Source organism: Microchirus variegatus, assembly GCF_963457635.1.
Source record: "Microchirus variegatus genome assembly, chromosome: 21".
NCBI lineage: Eukaryota > Metazoa > Chordata > Actinopteri > Pleuronectiformes > Soleidae > Microchirus > Microchirus variegatus.
Genome location: NC_139822.1, coordinates 18601012 through 18620143, shown reverse-complemented (window position 1 = coordinate 18620143; position 19132 = coordinate 18601012). Strand labels below are relative to the sequence as shown.

General features: G+C 44.0%; 1 protein-coding gene across 1 annotated transcript in view; it reads right to left on the bottom strand.

Annotated features, from left to right (window-relative positions):
• Positions 1 to 236: 236 nt before the first annotated feature.
• Positions 237 to 19132, bottom strand: part of adamts9 (ADAM metallopeptidase with thrombospondin type 1 motif, 9) — a gene marked incomplete at both ends in the record, with an annotated part of 66737 nt that continues 47841 nt past the window's right edge. The window contains 11 exons of the mRNA XM_083908073.1: positions 237 to 338; positions 513 to 617; positions 1062 to 1153; positions 2573 to 2706; positions 3020 to 3114; positions 3234 to 3331; positions 4428 to 4557; positions 6377 to 6571; positions 7388 to 7558; positions 9391 to 9555; positions 10998 to 11171. Of these exons, the coding sequence (XP_083764199.1) occupies positions 237 to 338; positions 513 to 617; positions 1062 to 1153; positions 2573 to 2706; positions 3020 to 3114; positions 3234 to 3331; positions 4428 to 4557; positions 6377 to 6571; positions 7388 to 7558; positions 9391 to 9555; positions 10998 to 11171 (1461 nt within the window). The remainder of the gene's footprint in view (positions 339 to 512; positions 618 to 1061; positions 1154 to 2572; positions 2707 to 3019; positions 3115 to 3233; positions 3332 to 4427; positions 4558 to 6376; positions 6572 to 7387; positions 7559 to 9390; positions 9556 to 10997; positions 11172 to 19132) is intronic.

Here is a 19132-nt window from a genome sequence, read left to right as displayed (position 1 = left end):
TGCTGCTCTACTGCTGCGTCTTTTGTTAACTTTATATTACTAAAGTAAATCATCATGAAGGATTTCAAATACCAAAGTTACATAATAACATTCTTGTAGTTACTGATAGAAGCAGCAGTGGATCAACAAGTCCTGAGCACCATGAAGCAAAATAGATGGTTTTCTCTCTGGGATTTGGTGCATTTTAACTGAGATTATTGACAGTGAGTTATTGTTTATTGTTTCCAAACCTGTTTTTATGTTGAGTCCTTTTCCACGGCCACAGGCAGACCTGAGCCAGAGGACGGTGTACATTTCCCACAGTAGCCTCCGCACATTCCTGACACTCTGCTGCCATCCTGTGGGCACACGGGGAATCACGACAGAGACATTACATCATATGAGACGGCACTACTGCTGCTGCAACACGAGGCGGTTTGGTCGGCTCAAGCTGTGTTATGTTTTCTTAAATTAGTTTTTTTTAACTCATTTATTTATTTATTAATTTAAATCTCGGGACAACTTCCTGTTACCTGTGATTTTCGCACATCGGCGACAGCGTAGTTTCCCTGTGCGACCCACGACGTCTCCTCTGTCACCTTCAGCCCGGTCCCTGAGAGGTTGATCCTGAACTGACCCTGAAAAATCATCATGAGGAAAAACAGCATTTTTTAAAATAGTGATTAATTAATTAAATAAATAATTAAATAATTAAATAATTAAATAATTTAATATTTAAATAATTAAATATTTAAATAAATAAATAATTAAATAATTAAATAAATAATTAAATATTTAAATAAATAATTAAATAAATAATTAATTAATTAATTAATTAATTAATTAATAAAATACTTAAATAAATAATTAATTAAATAATTAATTAATTAATTAAATAATTAAATAAATAAATAAATAAATAAATAAATAATTAAATAAATAATTAAATAAATAATTAATTAATTAATTAATTAATTAAATAAATAATTAAATACATTATTAAATAAATAAATACATTATTTATTTATTTATTTATTTATGTATTTATTTTATATATATATAACAGCTGTTGTCATGCTCACCTGTGGACAGTTGGCGGCGCTGTAGCAGTCTCCGGCGGTGGCGAACGGAACGCTCTTTCCTTCTCGGGTGAAAGCAAACTGCCAGTCTGTCGCTGAGGAGACAAAACAAACACGACGATAAGGACAATAACTGACGCGGTTTTCTTGGAAATCACAACCTTGAACTTTGTGGCCACAAGACATGATTTTGACAAGAGACTGAAAACCTGCTGCTGACAAAGAGAAAAACCAGAAAAATGTGATTTTAGACAATTGACAACAGGCTCATCTATTAAAATACCATTCTATTTTTTTTGGAGACAGTCTTTTACAACAGGAAACTGAAGTTTGTGTCACTTTGTGCACAACTCTCTCCCTGCACCAAACTCCATAGAGAAAATCATAATTTTTTACATCCCTGCACACAGGAGGGTTCAGGAGCTGTCGATCCACTGCTGCCTCCATAATTAAGTTAACACATGTTTTATTTGTGAATTCGGCTTTTGAAATCCTTTGTTTGGATCAACATAAGAGTCATAAACTTAGCAAAAAAGGCAGCAGACGAGCAGCAGCTTCAGTTTCCCTGTGAGCTTAAATCAGTGATTTTCTCTATGGGGTTTGGTTCAGGACAGTAAAGTGTGTCAGTACCTCGTTATAAATATAAATATAAAGAAAAACCTGGACCTGAACCTCTTCAGGTCTGGACCTGGTTTCAGACTCAGTCTAAAGGGAGAATCCGTGTAATTAACATCTACTTAGAGCAGTTTCACTTAATCCACTGAAGTGATTGTGATTGTTGAGTTTAAACAAACCTGAAATACATCTTGATCCTATTAAAACAGTGTGTGTGTGTGTGTGAGAGAGAGTGTGTGTGCGTGTGTGTGCGTGCGTGTGTGTGTGTGCGTGCGTGTGTGTGTGTGTGTGAGAGTGTGTGTGTGTGCGTGCGTGTGTGCGTGTGTGTGTGTGAGAGTGTGTGTGCGTGTGTGTGTGTGTGTGTGTGTGAGAGAGTGTGTGCGTTTGTGTGTGCGCGTCTGTGTGAGAGTGCGTGTGTGTGAGTGTGTGTGTGCGTGTGTGTGTGTGTGAGAGTGTCTGTGTGTGTGTGTGTGTGAGTGTGTGTGTTTGTGTAAGAGAGAGTGTGTGCGTTTGTGCGTGCGCGCGTGTGTGAGAGAGAGTGTGCGTGTGTGTGTGTGCACGTCTGTGTGAGAGTGTGTGTGTGTGTGTGCGTGCGTGCGTGCGCCTGTGTGTGTGCGTGCATGCGTACGTGCATGCGTGTGTGTGCGTGTGTGCGTGCATGCGTGTGTGTGTGTGTGTGCGTGTGTGTGCGTGCGTGCGTGTGTGTGCATGCGTGCGTGTGTGTGTGTGTGTGTGTCTGTGTGCGAGTGTGAATGCTTGTGTGTGCGTGTGTGCATGCGTGTGTGTGTGTGCATGCTTGTGTGCATGCTAGCGTGCGTGCGTGTGTGTGCGTGCATGCGTGTGTGTGTGCATGCATGCGGGTGTGTGCGTGCGCGTGCGTGCGTGTGTGCGTCACTCACTGATGATCGTCATCTTGTCGATGTCCAGACGAACTTTGGTGAAGGACGTGATTCCTGCAGACGTGTAATCTCTGCGACAGTCACAGTCTGATCGTCTGGATCTGTTCGCCGGACACTGAGTGGGGTCGTTTAACCTGAGACACACACACACACACACACACACACACACACACACACACACACACACACACACACACACACACACACACTGAATTTCATCATGTGTGGATCACAGAGAGCAGTTTTTCATTTTGAGAGAATCATTTCTTTATTTCACGCTCACATTTTCAAACGCTCTGCTCTTAAAGGGATAGTGCATGATTTTTTTTCTTTTTCTTTTCGTTTTATTATGGAACTATTGGATTGGACCTTTTCTTGTACGATAAATAAATATAATAATATATGAGAAATAATGTTTTTGAAATAAAGTTAAATCACAGTTTTTACCTGAAGCCAAAAATCTCTGAGAAATTCTCTCCTTCTCCCGTCGTCAAGGTGACGAACTCATGAGGAGAATCTGTCTGCATCCCTGCACAGAACACCTGAGGAGGAGGAGGAGGAGAATCTCAGGTTTCAAAGGTAAAATAAACAAACAAACAATATCTTCAGACTCATGTGATAAATGTGACATTTGTAGAATAATGAGATATAAAAATTCTACCTTGATTGTTTTTCCTTGAACGTTGAGAAAATGTTCGCCGTCTGTGAGAGAACCGACGTTCCTGCTCTGGACGTCCTGACAACTGGACGCTAAATCACCTTTAAGACAAAGACCAGGGAAATACAACCATTTAAAGCTGCAGTACGTAACTGTAATATATATATATATATACAAATGTCTGTAGTGTTTTAAGGATTTAAATAACAAGAAGGAACGTTGCATGAAGGTTCCTCCATAGGTTCCTCCCATTTTGGGAACTGAATGTGCAACCAAAAACTAACATTAGGAGAACTTTTCATATCAACCACAGAAAAACCTAGAGAGGAACTTTCAATGAACGTTCCTATGAAGGTTCCTCCCATTGAGGGAACTGAATGTGGAACCAAAAACTAACATTAGGAGAACTTTCCATATCGACCACAGGAGAACCTAGGGAGGAACTTTCAATGAATGTTCCCTGAAGGTTCCTCCCATTCTGGGAACTTAATGTGCAACCAAAAGCTAGCATTAGGAGAACCTAAGGAAAACTTTCCATATCAACCACAGGAGAACCTCAGAAGGAACCTTCAGGGAACATTCCATGAAGGTTCCTCCCATTCTGGGTACTGAATGTGCAACCAAAAACTAACATTAGGAGACTGTTAGGAGAACTTTCCATATCAACCACAGGGGAACCTGGGGAGGTACTTTCAATGAATGTTCCCTGAAGGTTCCTCCCATTCTGGGAACTGAATGTACAACCAAAAGCTAGCATTAGGAGAACCTTAGGAAAACTTTCCATATCAACCACAGGAGAACCTCGGAAGGAACCTTCAGGGAACGTTGCATGAAGGTTCCTCCCAGGTTCTTCCCATTCTGTGAAATTCACTTCTTCCTAAATTCAAGCACTTTCAATGACCCGTGTCTATTTAGGGCCATTTTTGAAAACTTTCAAGGATTTCAAGGATTTCAAGGACCCTTGGAAACCCTGACAACAACAACAAGTGTCACTAAAAGTTACGCACTGCAGCTTTAATGCAAAGTCTTAGAAATAAGTAAAACAGTGATGTTTAGAAACAGATCAGACTGTTTCAACAGTTCAGTCAAATGTAAAAAAATCACTGCAGTGAAAGAAGAACTCAGAGTCTTTGAAGGTCTGATCTCAGAGTTTTGACTTTTTCTTCTCTTTTGTTGTCTTTTCTTCTCAACACTCACAGCTTGGATTTCTGCAGACTTTCCTGTCGTCCGGCTTCGTGTCCAGAGAACATGCTTCTCTCTCCTGAGCGTCTGTGGAGACACACTGAACCGTCCTCTCTGAGACGCCGTCACCACAGCTCGACGAACACTGGAGGGAAAAAGACCACAAACTGTGAACCAAGGTTCTCTGAAGGTTCCTCACGAGGTTCCTACCATTCTGGGAACTGAGTGTGCAACCAAAAAAACTAATATTAGGAGAAGTTTCCATATCAACCAGAGGAAAACCTCAGGAAGAACCTTCAGAGAATGTTCCCTGAAGGTTCTTCCCTCGGTTCATCACATTCTGGGAACTGAATGTGCAACCAAAAAATGGTAAACTTTCCATATCAACCACAGGAGAACCTAGGGAGGAATCTTCGGGGAACTTTCCTGAAGGTTGATCCCTATGTTCCTCCCATTCTGGGAACTGAATGTGCAACCAAAAACTAACATTAGGAAAACTTTCCATATCAACCACAGGAAAACCTCGGGAAGAACCTTCAGAGAATGTTCCCTGAAGGTTCTTCCCGAGGTTCATCTCATTCCTGGAACTGAAGGTGCAACCAAAAACTAATATTATGAGAACATTAGGAGAACTTCCCATATCAACCATGGGAGAACCTAGGGAGGAACCTTCAGGGAACGTTACCTGAAGGTTGATCCCTATGTTCCTCCCATTCTGGGAACTGAATGTGCAATCAAAAAACAATAGGTGAACTTTCCATATAAACTCAAGGAGAACCTGGGGAGGAACCTTCAGGGAACGTTTCCCAAAAGAATAGGAGATCTTTCCCTATCAACCACAGGAGAACCCTAGGTTCCCTTGGTTCCTCCCATTCCAGGAACTGAATGTGCAACCAAAAACTAATATGAGGAGAACTTTCCATATCAACCCAAGGAAAACCTTGGGAGGAACTTAGGAGAACTTTCTGTATCAACCACAGGAGAACTTTCCCTGAAGGTTCCTCCCAATGTTTCTACCATTCTGGGAAATGAATGTGCAACCAAAAACTAATATTATGAGAACATTAGGAGAACTTCCCATATCAACCACAGGAAAACCTTGGGAAGAACCTTCAGAGAATGTTCCCTGAAGGTTCTTCCCTATGTTCCCCCCATTCTGGGAACTGAATGTGCAATCAAAAAACATTAGGTGAACTTTCCATATAAACTCAAGGAGAACCTGGGGAGGAACCTTCAGGGAACGTTTCCCAGAAGAATAGGAGATCTTTCCCTATCAACCACAGGAGAACCCTAGGTTCCCTTGGTTCTTCCCATTCCAGGAACTGAATGTGCAACCAAAAACTAATATGAGGAGAACTTTCCATATCAACCCAAGGAAAACCTTGGGAGGAACTTAGGAGAACTTTCTGTATCAACCACAGGAGAACTTTCCCTGAAGGTTCCTCCCAATGTTTCTACCATTCTGGGAACTGAATGTGCAACCAAAAACTAACATTAGGAGAACTTTACATACCAACCATAGGAAAAACTAGGGAAGAACCTTCAGAGAATGTTCCCTGAAGGTTCCTCCCTGGGTTCCTCCCATTCTGGGAACTGAATGTGCAACCAAAAACTAACATTAGGAGAAGTTTCCATATCAACCACAGGAAAAACTAGGGAGGAACATTCAATGAACATTTCCCTGAAGCTTAGGAGAACATTCTGTATCAACCACAGGAGAACTTTCCCTGAAGGTTCCTCCCAATGTTTCTACCATTCTGGGAAATGAATGTGCAACCAAAAACTAACATTAGGAGAACATTCCATATCAACCGCAGGAAAGCCTAGGGAAGAACCTTCAGAGAACGTTCCCTGGACGTCAGGAAGTCATTAGTCATTATATTGAAGAAGACCAAAGACCACCACCATCTTGATCAAATCCTGATCAATGATTGGACGACATGGCGGTTCATGGCATCACTCACCGCCCCCCAGGTCCCGACCCTCCACTCCCCAGTGGGTCGACACGGCTCCAGGTCACAGGGCGTGAAGCTCTCTGGAGGAGTTCCAGGACAGTTGGACAGAGACCGATGTCCGTACGCGTAGTTGTCCTCGTCCGCGTGAACCTCGCTGCAGGAGATCAGGCGCTGGCGGTAACCTCGGCCACAGCTGCCTGAACACTGAGGTCAAAGCACAAATCAGTTTTTAATTCAAATTTGCATTTTGTGGCTGTAGAATTGTCCAATGAGTGAGTTCTTCTGCTTCCTTTTTACAAGATAACGTTCATTTTCCACATCTGGCCGTTATTCAACCGCTTCCTGTCTGTGATTGGACGTTCCGCGGAAAGTCCTGAGGGTGAGTGTCATGACAAGTATGTGGGCGAATTTTCAGATATCACAAATAATCATAATAATGGTTAAAGTATGCATGCCCAACCCTGTCGGCATATAAGGTTCTTCGGCTTGGAGAACCCTCGTTTGGCTACCTGGAACCCTTTTGGACACTTCCACCAAGAACCCTTTTAAAACCCTTTATTCAGGAAAGGGGTTTTAAAGGGTTCTCTGGATCAAAATGGTTCTTACTGGAACCATTAGTGTTACCAAGAACCCTTGAAAAAGGGTTTTTCAGAAGCAAATGGTTCCCGGTAGAACGTCAGCCCTTGTAGAAGAACCCTTTTGGAACCTTTATTTCTAAGAGTGTGGTAACAGAAGTGCAACTAAAACAGAGTTCTGAAGAATTGAAAAATGCCAACGAAGCGGGCTGAGAGCCGAGAAGAAGCCATATCTGCGGTGTTTATAAAAGTGGGCGGAGTCAGGGACAATAAGACTTTGTTTTGATCGGACACGATTGCGACAAAACGGTGAACCAGTCACGCAAGAGTGGTGCAACGCTGCGTTGACGCCAAACGCAAATTAGCCTTTTTGTGGAACCACATCAACGCGGGGTTCCTTCACAAAAAGTTGAAAACGTTCTCCTGATGTTTGAGGATGTCTCACCTCAGTCCACTCCCCGGTGATCCAGACGTAATCGCAGACGTGCGTGTTGCAGGTCTCGATCTTCGGAGGTCTGATCTGGTTCACGCAGTACATCTCGTGGACCTGCTGCTGGTCGTGGTCCACGCAGCGCAGGGTTCTCCGCCTGTGGCCCGATCCACACGACTTACTGCACTGGAAACAAAGAGGACAAAATCATAAGAGAAAATAATAACGTCGAATGAGATATTTAATTAAAGGGACGGTTCTGGTTTCTTGAAGCGCGATTGAGCGAGAAACAGAAGCTTGAAAACATTTACACCACAGATGATCAGACTCCTTGTCTACCAGCTCACACACACACGTATATATATATATATTATATATACCTCCTCCTCTCCTCCTTCCTCACCTCCTCTTCTCCTCACCTCCTCCCTTAACTCCTCCTCACCTCCTCTCCTCCCTCCTCACCTCCTCCCTTACCTCCTCTCCTCCTCACCTCCTCTCCCTCCTCTCCTCCCTCCTCTCCTCCTCACCTCCTCCTCCCTCCTCACCTCCTCTCCTCCTCCCTCCTCCTCCCTCACCTCCTCTCCTCCTCTCCTCCTTCCTCACCTCCTCTTCTCCTCACCTCCTCCCTTAACTCCTCCTCACCTCCTCTCCTCCCTCCTCACCTCCTCCCTTACCTCCTCTCCTCCTCACCTCCTCTCCCTCCTCTCCTCCCTCCTCTCCTCCTCACCTCCTCCTCCCTCCTCACCTCCTCTCCTCCTCCCTCCTCCTCCCTCACCTCCTCTCCTCTCCTCCTTTCTCTCCTCCTCTCCTCCCTCCTCACCTCCTCCCTTACCTCCTCTCCTCCTCCCTCCTCTCCTCCCTCCTCTCCTCCCTCCTCTCCTCTCCTCCTTTCTCTCCTCTCACCTCCTCTCCTCCCTCCTCACCTCCTCCCTTACCTCCTCTCCTCCTCCCTCCTCTCCTCCCTTACCTCCTCTCCTCCTCCCTCCTCTCCTCCCTCCTCTCCTCTCCTCCTCACCTCCTCTCCCTCCTCACCTCCTCTCCTCTCCTCCTCTCCTCCTCCTCCCTCCTCACCTCCTCTCCTCCTCACCTCCCTCCTCACCTCCTCTCCTCCTCCTCCCTCCTCCTCCCTCACCTCCTCTCCTCTCCTCCTTTCTCACCTCCTCTCCTCCTCTCCTCTCACCTCCTCTCCTCCCTCCTCACCTCCTCCCTTACCTCCTCTCCTCCTCCTCAGAAGGACAAGAACATAAAGAACAACAACAATAACAACAACAAGAAGAACAAGAACAACACAAACATCAAGAACATCAAGGAGAACAAGGAGGAGAAAAACAAGAGGGAGGAGAAGAAGAACAAGGAGGAGGAAGAGGAGGAGAAGAACAAGAAGAACAGGAAGAAGAACCACAAGAACATCAAGCACATCAAGGAGAACAAGGAGGAGGAGAAGAAGAACCAGAAGATGAAGAGACTCCTGCTGCAGCTGAGTAGCCTCAGGCTAACAGAAACTGGAATGTACCACTTTAATAAAGTGCAGGTATGAACCAGTGTCTTATAAAGATTTGTCTCCTCCTCTCATCTCCTCGTCTCCTCGTCTCCTCGTCTCCTCTCCTCTCTGACCCTCTGACAGATGCATTCACTCATATTTCACTTCACCACACGACAGAGAAAAGTCATCACACTCTTTCCTCTCCTCACCTCCTCCTCCCTCACCTCCTCACCTCCTCCTCCCTTACCTCCTCTCCTCACCTCCTCTCCTCCTCTCCTCACTTCCTCTCCTCCTCTCCTCTCCTCCTCCCTTACCTCCTCCTCTCCTCTCCTCACTTCCTCTCCTCCTCTCCTCTCCTCCTCCCTTACCTCCTCCTCTCCTCTCCTCCTCCCTTACCTCCTCCTCTCCTCTCCTCCTCCCTTACCTCCTCCTCTCCTCTCCTCTCCTCCTCCCTTACCTCCTCCTCTCCTCTCCTCACCTCCTCTCCTCCTCACCTCCTCACCTCCTCTCCTCCCCTCCTCTCCTCCTCTCTTACCTCCTGCCACTCTCCTTCCGTCCATCCATATCGGGACAGAAGACACTCTGTGAGTCGACAGCTCTGACTCGTCGTGGGTCTGGATCTCTGTGAGCAGCTGCTCTGGTCTGAACTCTGACAGAAGACGTCTCTGCGCTGGACACCGTCTCCACAAGAGGACGAGCACTGAGGACAGAGGACACAGGACACAGGTCAGGACACAGGTGAGGAGGTGAGTACACAGGACACAGGTGAGGACACAGGAGAGGACACAGGTGAGGACACTGGTCAGGACACAGGTGAGGACACAGGTGAGGACACTGGTCAGGACACAGGTGAGGACACAGGAGAGGACACAGGACACAGGAGAGGACACAGGTGAGGACACTGGTCAGGACACAGGTGAGGACACAGGTGAGGACACAGGACACAGGAGAGGACACAGGACATAGGTGAGGACACAGGAGAGGACACAGGTGAGGACACAGGACACAGGTGAGGACACAGGAGAGGACACAGGTGAGGACACAGGTGAGGACACAGGAGAGGACACAGGAGAGGACACAGTACACAGGAGAGGACACAGTACACAGGAGAGGACACAGGTGAGGAGGTGAGGACACAGGAGGGGACACAGGACACAGGAGAGGACACAGGTGAGGAGGTGAGGACACAGGTCAGGACACAGGTGAGGACACAGGTGAGGTGGTGAGGACACAGGACACAGGACACAGGTGAGGACACAGGTCAGGACACAGGTCAGGACACAGGTGAGGACACAGGTGAGGTGGTGAGGACACAGGACACAGGTGAGGACACAGGTCAGGACACAGGTGAGGACACAGGTCAGGACACAGGTGAGGACACAGGTGAGGACACAGGTGAGGACACAGGTCAGGACACAGGTCAGGACACAGGTGAGGACACAGGTGAGGACACAGGTCAGGACACTGGTGAGGACACAGGAGAGGACACAGGTGAGGATACAGGACACAGGTGAGGACACAGGTCAGGACACAGGTCAGGACACAGGTGAGGACACAGGACAGTGTCTCGCTTTGTGTCTCGCTTTGTGTCTTGTCATGTGTCTCGCTTTGTGTCTCGCGTCGTGTCTCGCTTTGTGTCTTGTCATGTGTCTCGCTTTGTGTCTCACTTTGTGTCTCGTTGTGTCTCACTTTGTGTCTCACTGTGTGTCTCGCAGCGTGTCCAACAGAGAGATGAAGTAAAGTGTCTCTCAGTAAACTGAACATCATCTTTTGACACAAACTGGACCAAAGCTCTTTATCGTCCCGTCACCGTCTGAGTCTCAGGACGTCAGACTCCTGCTCTGCAGCAGCTGCAGCCTCGTCGGCGCCCCCTGCTTCAGTTAAGCGGTTTAGTTTTTTTTTTTCAGCCACGACGCATTTAATAAAAAAAAAAAAAAAAATAAAAACCCGCCGTCAGGTTGAGCCGCAGATGTTTTCTCACACACATGTGCACAATAACTCGTCCTTCGGCAAAGCTGATAAAGATTAAAGAGGAATGAGAGTCTGGCAGCGTGAGAACGACAGAGAGAGAGAGAGAGAAAGAAAAAGAGGAGGAGGAGGAGGAGGAGGAGAAAAGAGGAGGAGAGGGTGATATCGTCCTACCTCTCCCCAGTCTCCGGTCTTCCACTTGGGGCAGCGTCCGCCCCGGCAGCGCCGCTGTTTGCCCGGTTTGGAGCTCAGGTGCTGCAGGCAGTTCTGCTCCGGCGCCGGGCGACCAGAGCCCGTCACGCAGCTCACTCTGCGGGTTTTGATGCCTCTGCCGCAGGAGGACGAGCACTGAAAACACCAGAGGAGGAGGAGGAGGAGGAGGAGGAGGAGGAGGAGGAGGAAGGAGGTGAGTTTCCAACAGCAATAATGTCATTTTTATACAGAACAAGAGCATTTATGACACTTTAAATGTGTAAAAAATGACAAAAGTACCGACATCGACTGTAACGACTGGATAAAATGACATGTTTTTTGTTGTTATTGTGCAGGAAAAACCTCAGATTATCACGTTTTGATCGCAATTATTTTAGCCAAGTGTTGAATAAAAGAAGAAAATAAATCACAATATTAAGAACATTGATATATGAGTCTTATCTGTATTCTTTAAAAATGTCATTTTTTACCCTCTAAAATTGATCAATAAAGTGAGTTTTCCAGCATTTTAAGGCAATAATAATGACCATGAATGCTTGATTTTGGTTTAGTTTTGATTTATTTATCATTTAAATGTCACTTTTTTTAATATATATATACATATATATATGTATACATATATACATATATATATATATACGTATATATATATATATATATATATAAAGGTAAAATGTTGCTGTTCACACGTGGAGACGAGAATCCAGAGCGCGTTGGATCGACCCCGGCGGCGACTTGTTTCACCTCCGGGTTCAAACGAGTTAGCGAGAGGCTAACCGGGTGTGACGGGGCGGACACACACACACACACACACACACGCACGCACACACACACACACACACACACACACACACACGTTTTAACCACATTCTGTGGGGACCACGGTCGGGAGTGTGGGCATAACGTCCCCCACAAGGAAAAAAATGTCCCCACAGAGAAGGTGCTTTACCAGGGGGTGGTCCACACAAGCATAGAAAGACACACACGCGCACACACACACACACACACACACACACACACACGAGCTGCTTCTTTGTGTTCAGATCATCAAAAGACAGCGTTTGCGTGCGACGACGGGCGAGAAGCGACAGATTCGGAGGTGAAAGAGTGCGTGGACCGACACGTGGTCCTGATCCTGATCCTGATCCAGGTCCTGGTCCTGGTTTTGGTCCTGATCCGCGAGTGACTACAGTGGGACACTGAACACGTCGTGACCTTTCACCTCATTCGGTGGAACAGCGAGGGTGAGACGATGTCGAGCGATAATAATAATAATAATAATAATAATAATAATAACAATAAATAAAACGATTGTTTCTTGTGTGTTTGTTTCAGTCGACCAATAAAGACAAAAACTGTGATTCTCGTCTTAGTTTGTGCTTAAAATAAAAAACATCGTTATTCTGTTTCTTGTCTCTTTTTTTTTTGTGGCTACAAGTAAGTGGATAAAGGCATTAAATAACATAATAATGTCTGGAAATAACATTAAAACACCACGGTTTTTTTCTTACGTTGTAATAAAAAATCTCATTGTTGTTGAAATAAGTGACTGAACGTCACAGTAACAACATTTAAAGCAGATATTCTAACTTTAATAAATGATCAGTGACTCTAACAACTGAATAAAATAACATATATCTGTTATTATTGTACAGAAAAACTCAGATTAACACATTTAAATCACTAAAGGAAAGCGTTAAGGCATCTTTTAAGAGCCTTTTATTTTTAATTTTATTTTGTCCTGAAAAAACCTCAGGACTCAAATGAAGTCAATTAAAAGAAAAACCCTGAGTTTTATTAGAACACGGTTCAAACACATCCTGTTTCCATGAGCGTCATTAACTCTGAAGCCCTGAAGACACACACACACACACACACACACACACACACACACACACACACACACACACACACACACACACACACACACACACACACACACACACACACACACACACACACACACACACACACACACACACACACACACACACACACACACACACACACACACCTGACTTTAAGCATTATTTTTATTAACAAATAAACTAAAATGTGTCCGTTCAAATCTTTATTTTTAACAGAATTTGCTGCAATAAAAGACAGATTTTCGGTCTTTTTTTAAACCAAAAATCTGTTCGACGTAAACAAAAACACGTTTTAATCACGTCGTTTATTTTTTCTGTCTGTTTTTTTCGCTTCTTTCTCTCAATTTTTTTCCATTTAAAGTGGAACTAAACCTGTTCTTATTCTAAGGTTAACTAACGTCTCATTGTCTGATTGTGAAAAATGCCATCGACGTGGGCTGAGAGCAGAGTGAGAGGTGGTTTAAGGGTTTATTTAGACTTAAAAAATAACCTGATTAGTTTAAGTTGACATAAAAACGTATTTCAGATGATTATAAAGGCAAGATTTTGAATATTTCTTTCAATTTTTGTTAATAAAACGTACGATTTATGACCCCGGGATCCCGCTGATGGTGTACGCAATGCGCCGCGTCTCTGTTGTAGCATCGGAAGCATAGGATCACATTCTATTTTTGCTGGATGACGGACGAAAACGCTTCAATTTAGCAGAATTTAGCACGAGCGAGACCGGAAATTAAACACAGATACAACATTAAAGCGTCCAGGTTATTTTCAGAATAAAAGCCCTGTGTGTTGACACCATGTGTTATTTCACTTAAACGCAAAAATCTATAAAAAAAAAAAAAAAAAGCCGCAACGTGCCGCAACATGCATTCAACGGAATCCGGCAAAAAAAACAATTATTTCGAATTTTTTTTTTTTTTTACAAAACCCGATGTTTAGCCGTCAATCACATATTTTCCTATTAACGTAAACATAATTATTTTCATATTCTACAGAAAAATTCCTGAAATGTTGACTGAAAATGTCAAAAAAGCTACATTTCTAATAAACTACAATTAAAATTTAGGTTTTTGCGAGTGGTGGAGACGCCCCCTTGTGGCTAAATGGCTACTTCACTTTTTAAATGGAAAGTCAAGTTTTTATCTGAGAGCACCCCCTGCTGGACCAGATGGGCTGATGCACTTCTTGGCATGAATATTTTAAAGGGTTTTTAATGTTTAGAAATCTAAATAAATACCGTTGTACCTTCAATACACTCAATTCATTTCCTGTTGGTCACAGCTGCCGAGTTGCTGTTCTTTTTTTTTTAAAACTACTAGTGGCGCCCCCTGGTGGCTAACGGCTCCCAACAAACCGGCAGCTTCCACTGTCCGCGCAGGTTTCTAAAGGCCTTTATGTGCATGTGGTGTTGTTTTATCCCAGGATCACGGGGGCAACTTCCCATCCGTCCGTCAGCGCTGATGGAATGAGGAATGAGGAACGGGGGCCTCTTCCCAGATCAAACACGACCCTTGACCCACAACCGCTGCTCCGCATTGTCCGGCCCCGAGGCTCCGCCCCCCTTCTCTATAGAACCGCCGAGCGACAGCGGCCCCAGCGTTGGTATGCCGTCAGCCGCCGAGAGGCCGCGCGACAAAATAAAAAAGGCCAAAGGTCGAGCGAAGGCAACTTCACAGACGAGCACGCGTCGCAAACGGCTGGAAAAACCAACCTTTGTCGCCCGGGAACCAGGATTTACCTTCGGGGGGGGGGGGGGGGAGCTTTGAACTCGCGACACAGACGGTAAAAGGGGGGGGCGGAGTCACGGCCCAGAGGTCAGAAGAGGCGCTGACCGCTAAAAATAACAGAGGTCGCGCTCAGTGATTCGTGTCTTTCCATTCAGGAAAAGAATGTTTCACAAGGTTTTACGGCACGTTTTCTCCGACGTCACAAAAGAACGTTTTTGGACATAATTTTGCATTTTACTCAACAATTATCGTAGATTTAAAACAAGACGGAGCTTAAACGCTAAAATATTAACTTCTACACTCTTAATGTGTGTGAGATTTAATGGTTTGCTTCATAAAATTATGTTGTTTTGATTTGTCAAACATAGGTGCGACAGGAATGGCAGTAAAATTGTCAAAAACCATTTAAATTATGTACGAAATTGGTCAAAAAAATCCTCCAAAAAAAAGGTTTGAAAAAGGATAAAAACTTTAAGATCTTAAAAATGTAAATTCAAATGTATGCAGTGTATTAAATAATGAAATTTAGTTTGAAAAGTCTGCTTTCTTAATTGTTTTGTATATTTCTTTGGCTCAGAATATCGAACAAAACAAAAAACTATTACTAATTTGCCGCCTTTGTGATTTTTTTGCTCGTTGTGTAGTTTAAAAAATGGGATTTCACGATTCATTTGAAGTTGTTCAGCCCTAAAGTTGAGTCGAATAAACATAATATGATGAATTTTGTCTCATTTTCTGATGTTTTTGTTTGTTTTGAGTTATTCTTATTATTAATTATAATTTTTTCCTCAAATAAATCACATTTCTCACTGTTTTTTTGCGACCGCATCAGACCTGGTGAAAATGTCCGTGTGGCTAACGAAAATGGCGGGAAAAAAGGCTTTCATTCTATGATTTTTTTTTTTTTTTAAATCACGTACATGAATGAAAGTTGGTACACATGTTTATCGTGTCAGGACGGTCCAAAAAGTCAATGAGGACTTTGACGTAAATCCTACAGGAATGCCGCCATCTAGGGTTGAACTTTTGCGTTTGAATATTTTTAGGCGATTTTGGCGAATTCGCTCTCCTCGGTTTGCGGTGTGTTTTATTTTTTTGATGTTCAAATAAAAATGAAGAAAAGCCTTTGATGGTACCTCTACTTCACTTTTAATCGTAACCTTTTTTTCTGGAAATGAACAGGAAATCCAACATATCCATATAAAAAAAAAAACAACAAAAACAAAAATAACAACCTTAAATACTGGCATAACATTGTAATGAAGTAACAATAAATACAAGTAATTACATAAATATACAGAAAATCGTCTTGAAACACAGACTAATACTGCCATTGTGTTGAATGAGAGACAAACAATTGACTCAATTCAAGAGCCTGCTGCTGCTGCTGCTGCTTTACCAGGAGAGGGCGTGACCACAACTTCGCTTAAAATGAGGAATTTTGGACGTTCTGCGTGGATTCGCTGGTCTAGTTTCACTGATTCTGAGCCGGAAAACTGTTTGTTTTAGTGGAGTTTTAGTAAATGATAGGTAAAAGAAAAAGAAAAAGTACTCACTGCTGCGTTAACAGGCCCTTAAAATAAGTCGTGATGTCACTATAAGACGTTTGTGACCAGGTAGAGTGTACTGTGTTGGTCTGCGGCCGTCAGGTGGTTCCGGATCAGTTCTTACTTTAGCAATTTAAAGGTTCAATATGCAACATTCTGCAGGAAAGTGGAAATATGAGTTACCTAAATGTGACGTTTGAGGAGCCACGGAAAATCTGGACCCAAAGCGGTCGTTCGAGACCTTTAGAAGATTCCCGCGTTACCCGTTAGCACAAGTTCACGACGTTGTGACGGAGGGTTCTGCAGAGTTCTGCAGAACAGAACATCAGACGGTTTGTTCTTCGTTTCCTTGTCTGAAGCAGTTTTAGCTCAGTGTTGGACCAGAGTTGACGATAGTTCTACTAGCCTGGAGACAAGCTAGCTAGTCATTTAAAGCAGATTTTTTTACATTAAAGTTGCGTTTTCCACTGGGTACAAAAGTTCGGTTTGGTACGGTACGCATTGTGTTTTTTTTTGCATTTCCATTAGGAATGGAACCAAAATAACCTCAACAGTTACTTTTTCGGCAGCTGTCCATTGGGGCACCAGAGTTAAACGGTACGGTCAACTGATTGGGCGACAGAAAAACGTTGCTCCCTTTTTGCGATCGGTGTAAATATCCGACGGACAGCACAAACCCTAAAAACCCAAAACGTCTACCAAGTAAAAGGTACTGATCTCAGTCGAAAGGCAAGACTGACCGAGGGCTTTACCGTTCCAAATTGTACCGTACTGTACCAGACGTTGGAAACACGGTATGATTTAACAGCTTCAGAGTCATTGTGGTGGTTTGCCCCCTACTGTCCGTTAGCGGTAAAACCAGCCTTGCCTCACTAACGCTGCAGCGCTAGCATTATTTTAGATGTTCTTCGTGGCAGAGCATGGACGTGGATCCACGGCTCGTGTTCGCCGGCTACGTTGAAAACGCGGCCAGGAGCGGTGACTTTTTAGTCGGAAATTGTCTTCATTCCCGAAAAAACACTCGTTTTCCGATTGGAATTCACAGTTCCATTGTTTACATGGACGCACTTGTAGTAAACAATTGCTGCACGGGTCCGCTCGCCGCCCTCGCTGTCCACGATCGCCGTCTCATTGCGATAGCACCAAAACAGGAAGTCATGATCCGATCGAATGTTTGAATATTCCAGCTCTGGAGTTCGGAATGACATTTGTTTCCGAATGAGCTGTATCGGATCAGAGGTTTGTTAACGGATTACTTAGCAAGTGAGGATAAAGCGGTCGAAAATGGATGGATGGATGAAAAATATGTACTCCAAAACTGTAGGGGGAGCTCCGGCGAACAAGTGACCAGACTTTCCAACTGAAGTTGTAGTTGATGTCGCATCCTTTTTCAGTTCTAGAACAGATCTAGAACAGATCTAGAACAGGTTCTCTGAATGTGCGGAGGAGCCGCCGTCGCACTATTGGCGCTCAAGTATTGCATATTGGACCTTTAAAAGAACGCTAACCGACGAGTGGACGAACTCGCAGCCGCCAACAACTTACGCTGAATCACCGTCCTCCAGCTGACGGGGAGGACCGGACAGGACAGGACAGGACGCGGCAGCAGAGACTGAGGTAGACACATGAGGTTGGCTCAGAAAGAAAGAGCCGTGGATATAAAAACACTGACTGGTAGCGCCCCCCTGTGGTCACAGGTGTCATGACATTAGAACAGGCCCCCTATTTTTCCCCTAAAAGGTCACTTTCATGGACATTCAAAGAGAATTTTTGAGTAGTGATGGGCGCGTTAACGGCAGTTAACAGAGTTAGCGTTAGCGCACATTAGCGCACGGCGACGTTTAGCCTTTTCCATGACGTTTCCATGACGACTGACGGGAAAAAGACGTGCATAGCGTCCTGTTTTACGTGCCGCGGCACCGGAGTCCAGGCACCGTTTACTTTACGTTAGCTCCTTTAGCTGCATTAGCACGCCGACAGTGGATCTGGAGCGGTCTGTTTATTAAAGGAAAAGAGCAGCGTCACACGTGTCTTTTTTCAAGTCAGTCGTCATGGAAACACGTTGACGTGCGTTAACGTCAACACCGTTAGCGCGCTAACGTGCCCAGCACTAGCGACGAGACGACACTGCGCCACAAATAAAAACTTAACCCACTAAAAAAAACTGTGAAAATGTGATATTTTTTCTATCTCCCGTCTCCCTTGGTTGGCTGAAGCACCGCTGAAGTGAAGGTTATCTTAGTTTTTCATGGCTAGTTTGACTTGTGTTTTGTTCCAAGTGAGGTATTGTTGAGCTTAGTTAGCATATTTACCATGAACTTACTGTAAAAAAAAAGGAAGAAGAAGAAGAAGAAGAAGCAAACATGAACTAACACAATATAAATACACTCGTATCAAGCACCTTTGGAGCTTTGTTTCAATCTGCGTCATAAAAAAAACACCAACGGCTATCAATGCTAACGCTAATGCTAACCACAAAACGCTGCGAGACACTTTATTTTACAGCTTTAACTACCGACGCTGGACGTTTCTGTAACAGTGAGAGGGTTATTAATCCATAATCTGTAAAATAAAGTGTCTGCATGGGGATTAGTAACTTCTCTATAAAACCACATGTGCCTCGAGACAAGTTGAATTCTTAATACATGAAGCCATTTCTACGATGTAAAGAAAATAACGTACAGAGACGTAGAGGTCGACCGACTCTTCTGCAGGGTCCAGGTCTGCCATTTTCTAAAAATTGGGAATTGGCCGAAACTTGATAAAAGTTGACAAGTCACGCAAAATTAATTTTTCTACACAATAATAATTACTTCAAATTTTCAGTTTCTGACGACCTTTTACAGGTATTTAATATTCAGTTTATACACCATTTTTCCTGAAAATACTGAATATAATTGTATGGAAGACAATTAGGGCCACACATTAATTTTTTGAATGATTTTAAAATC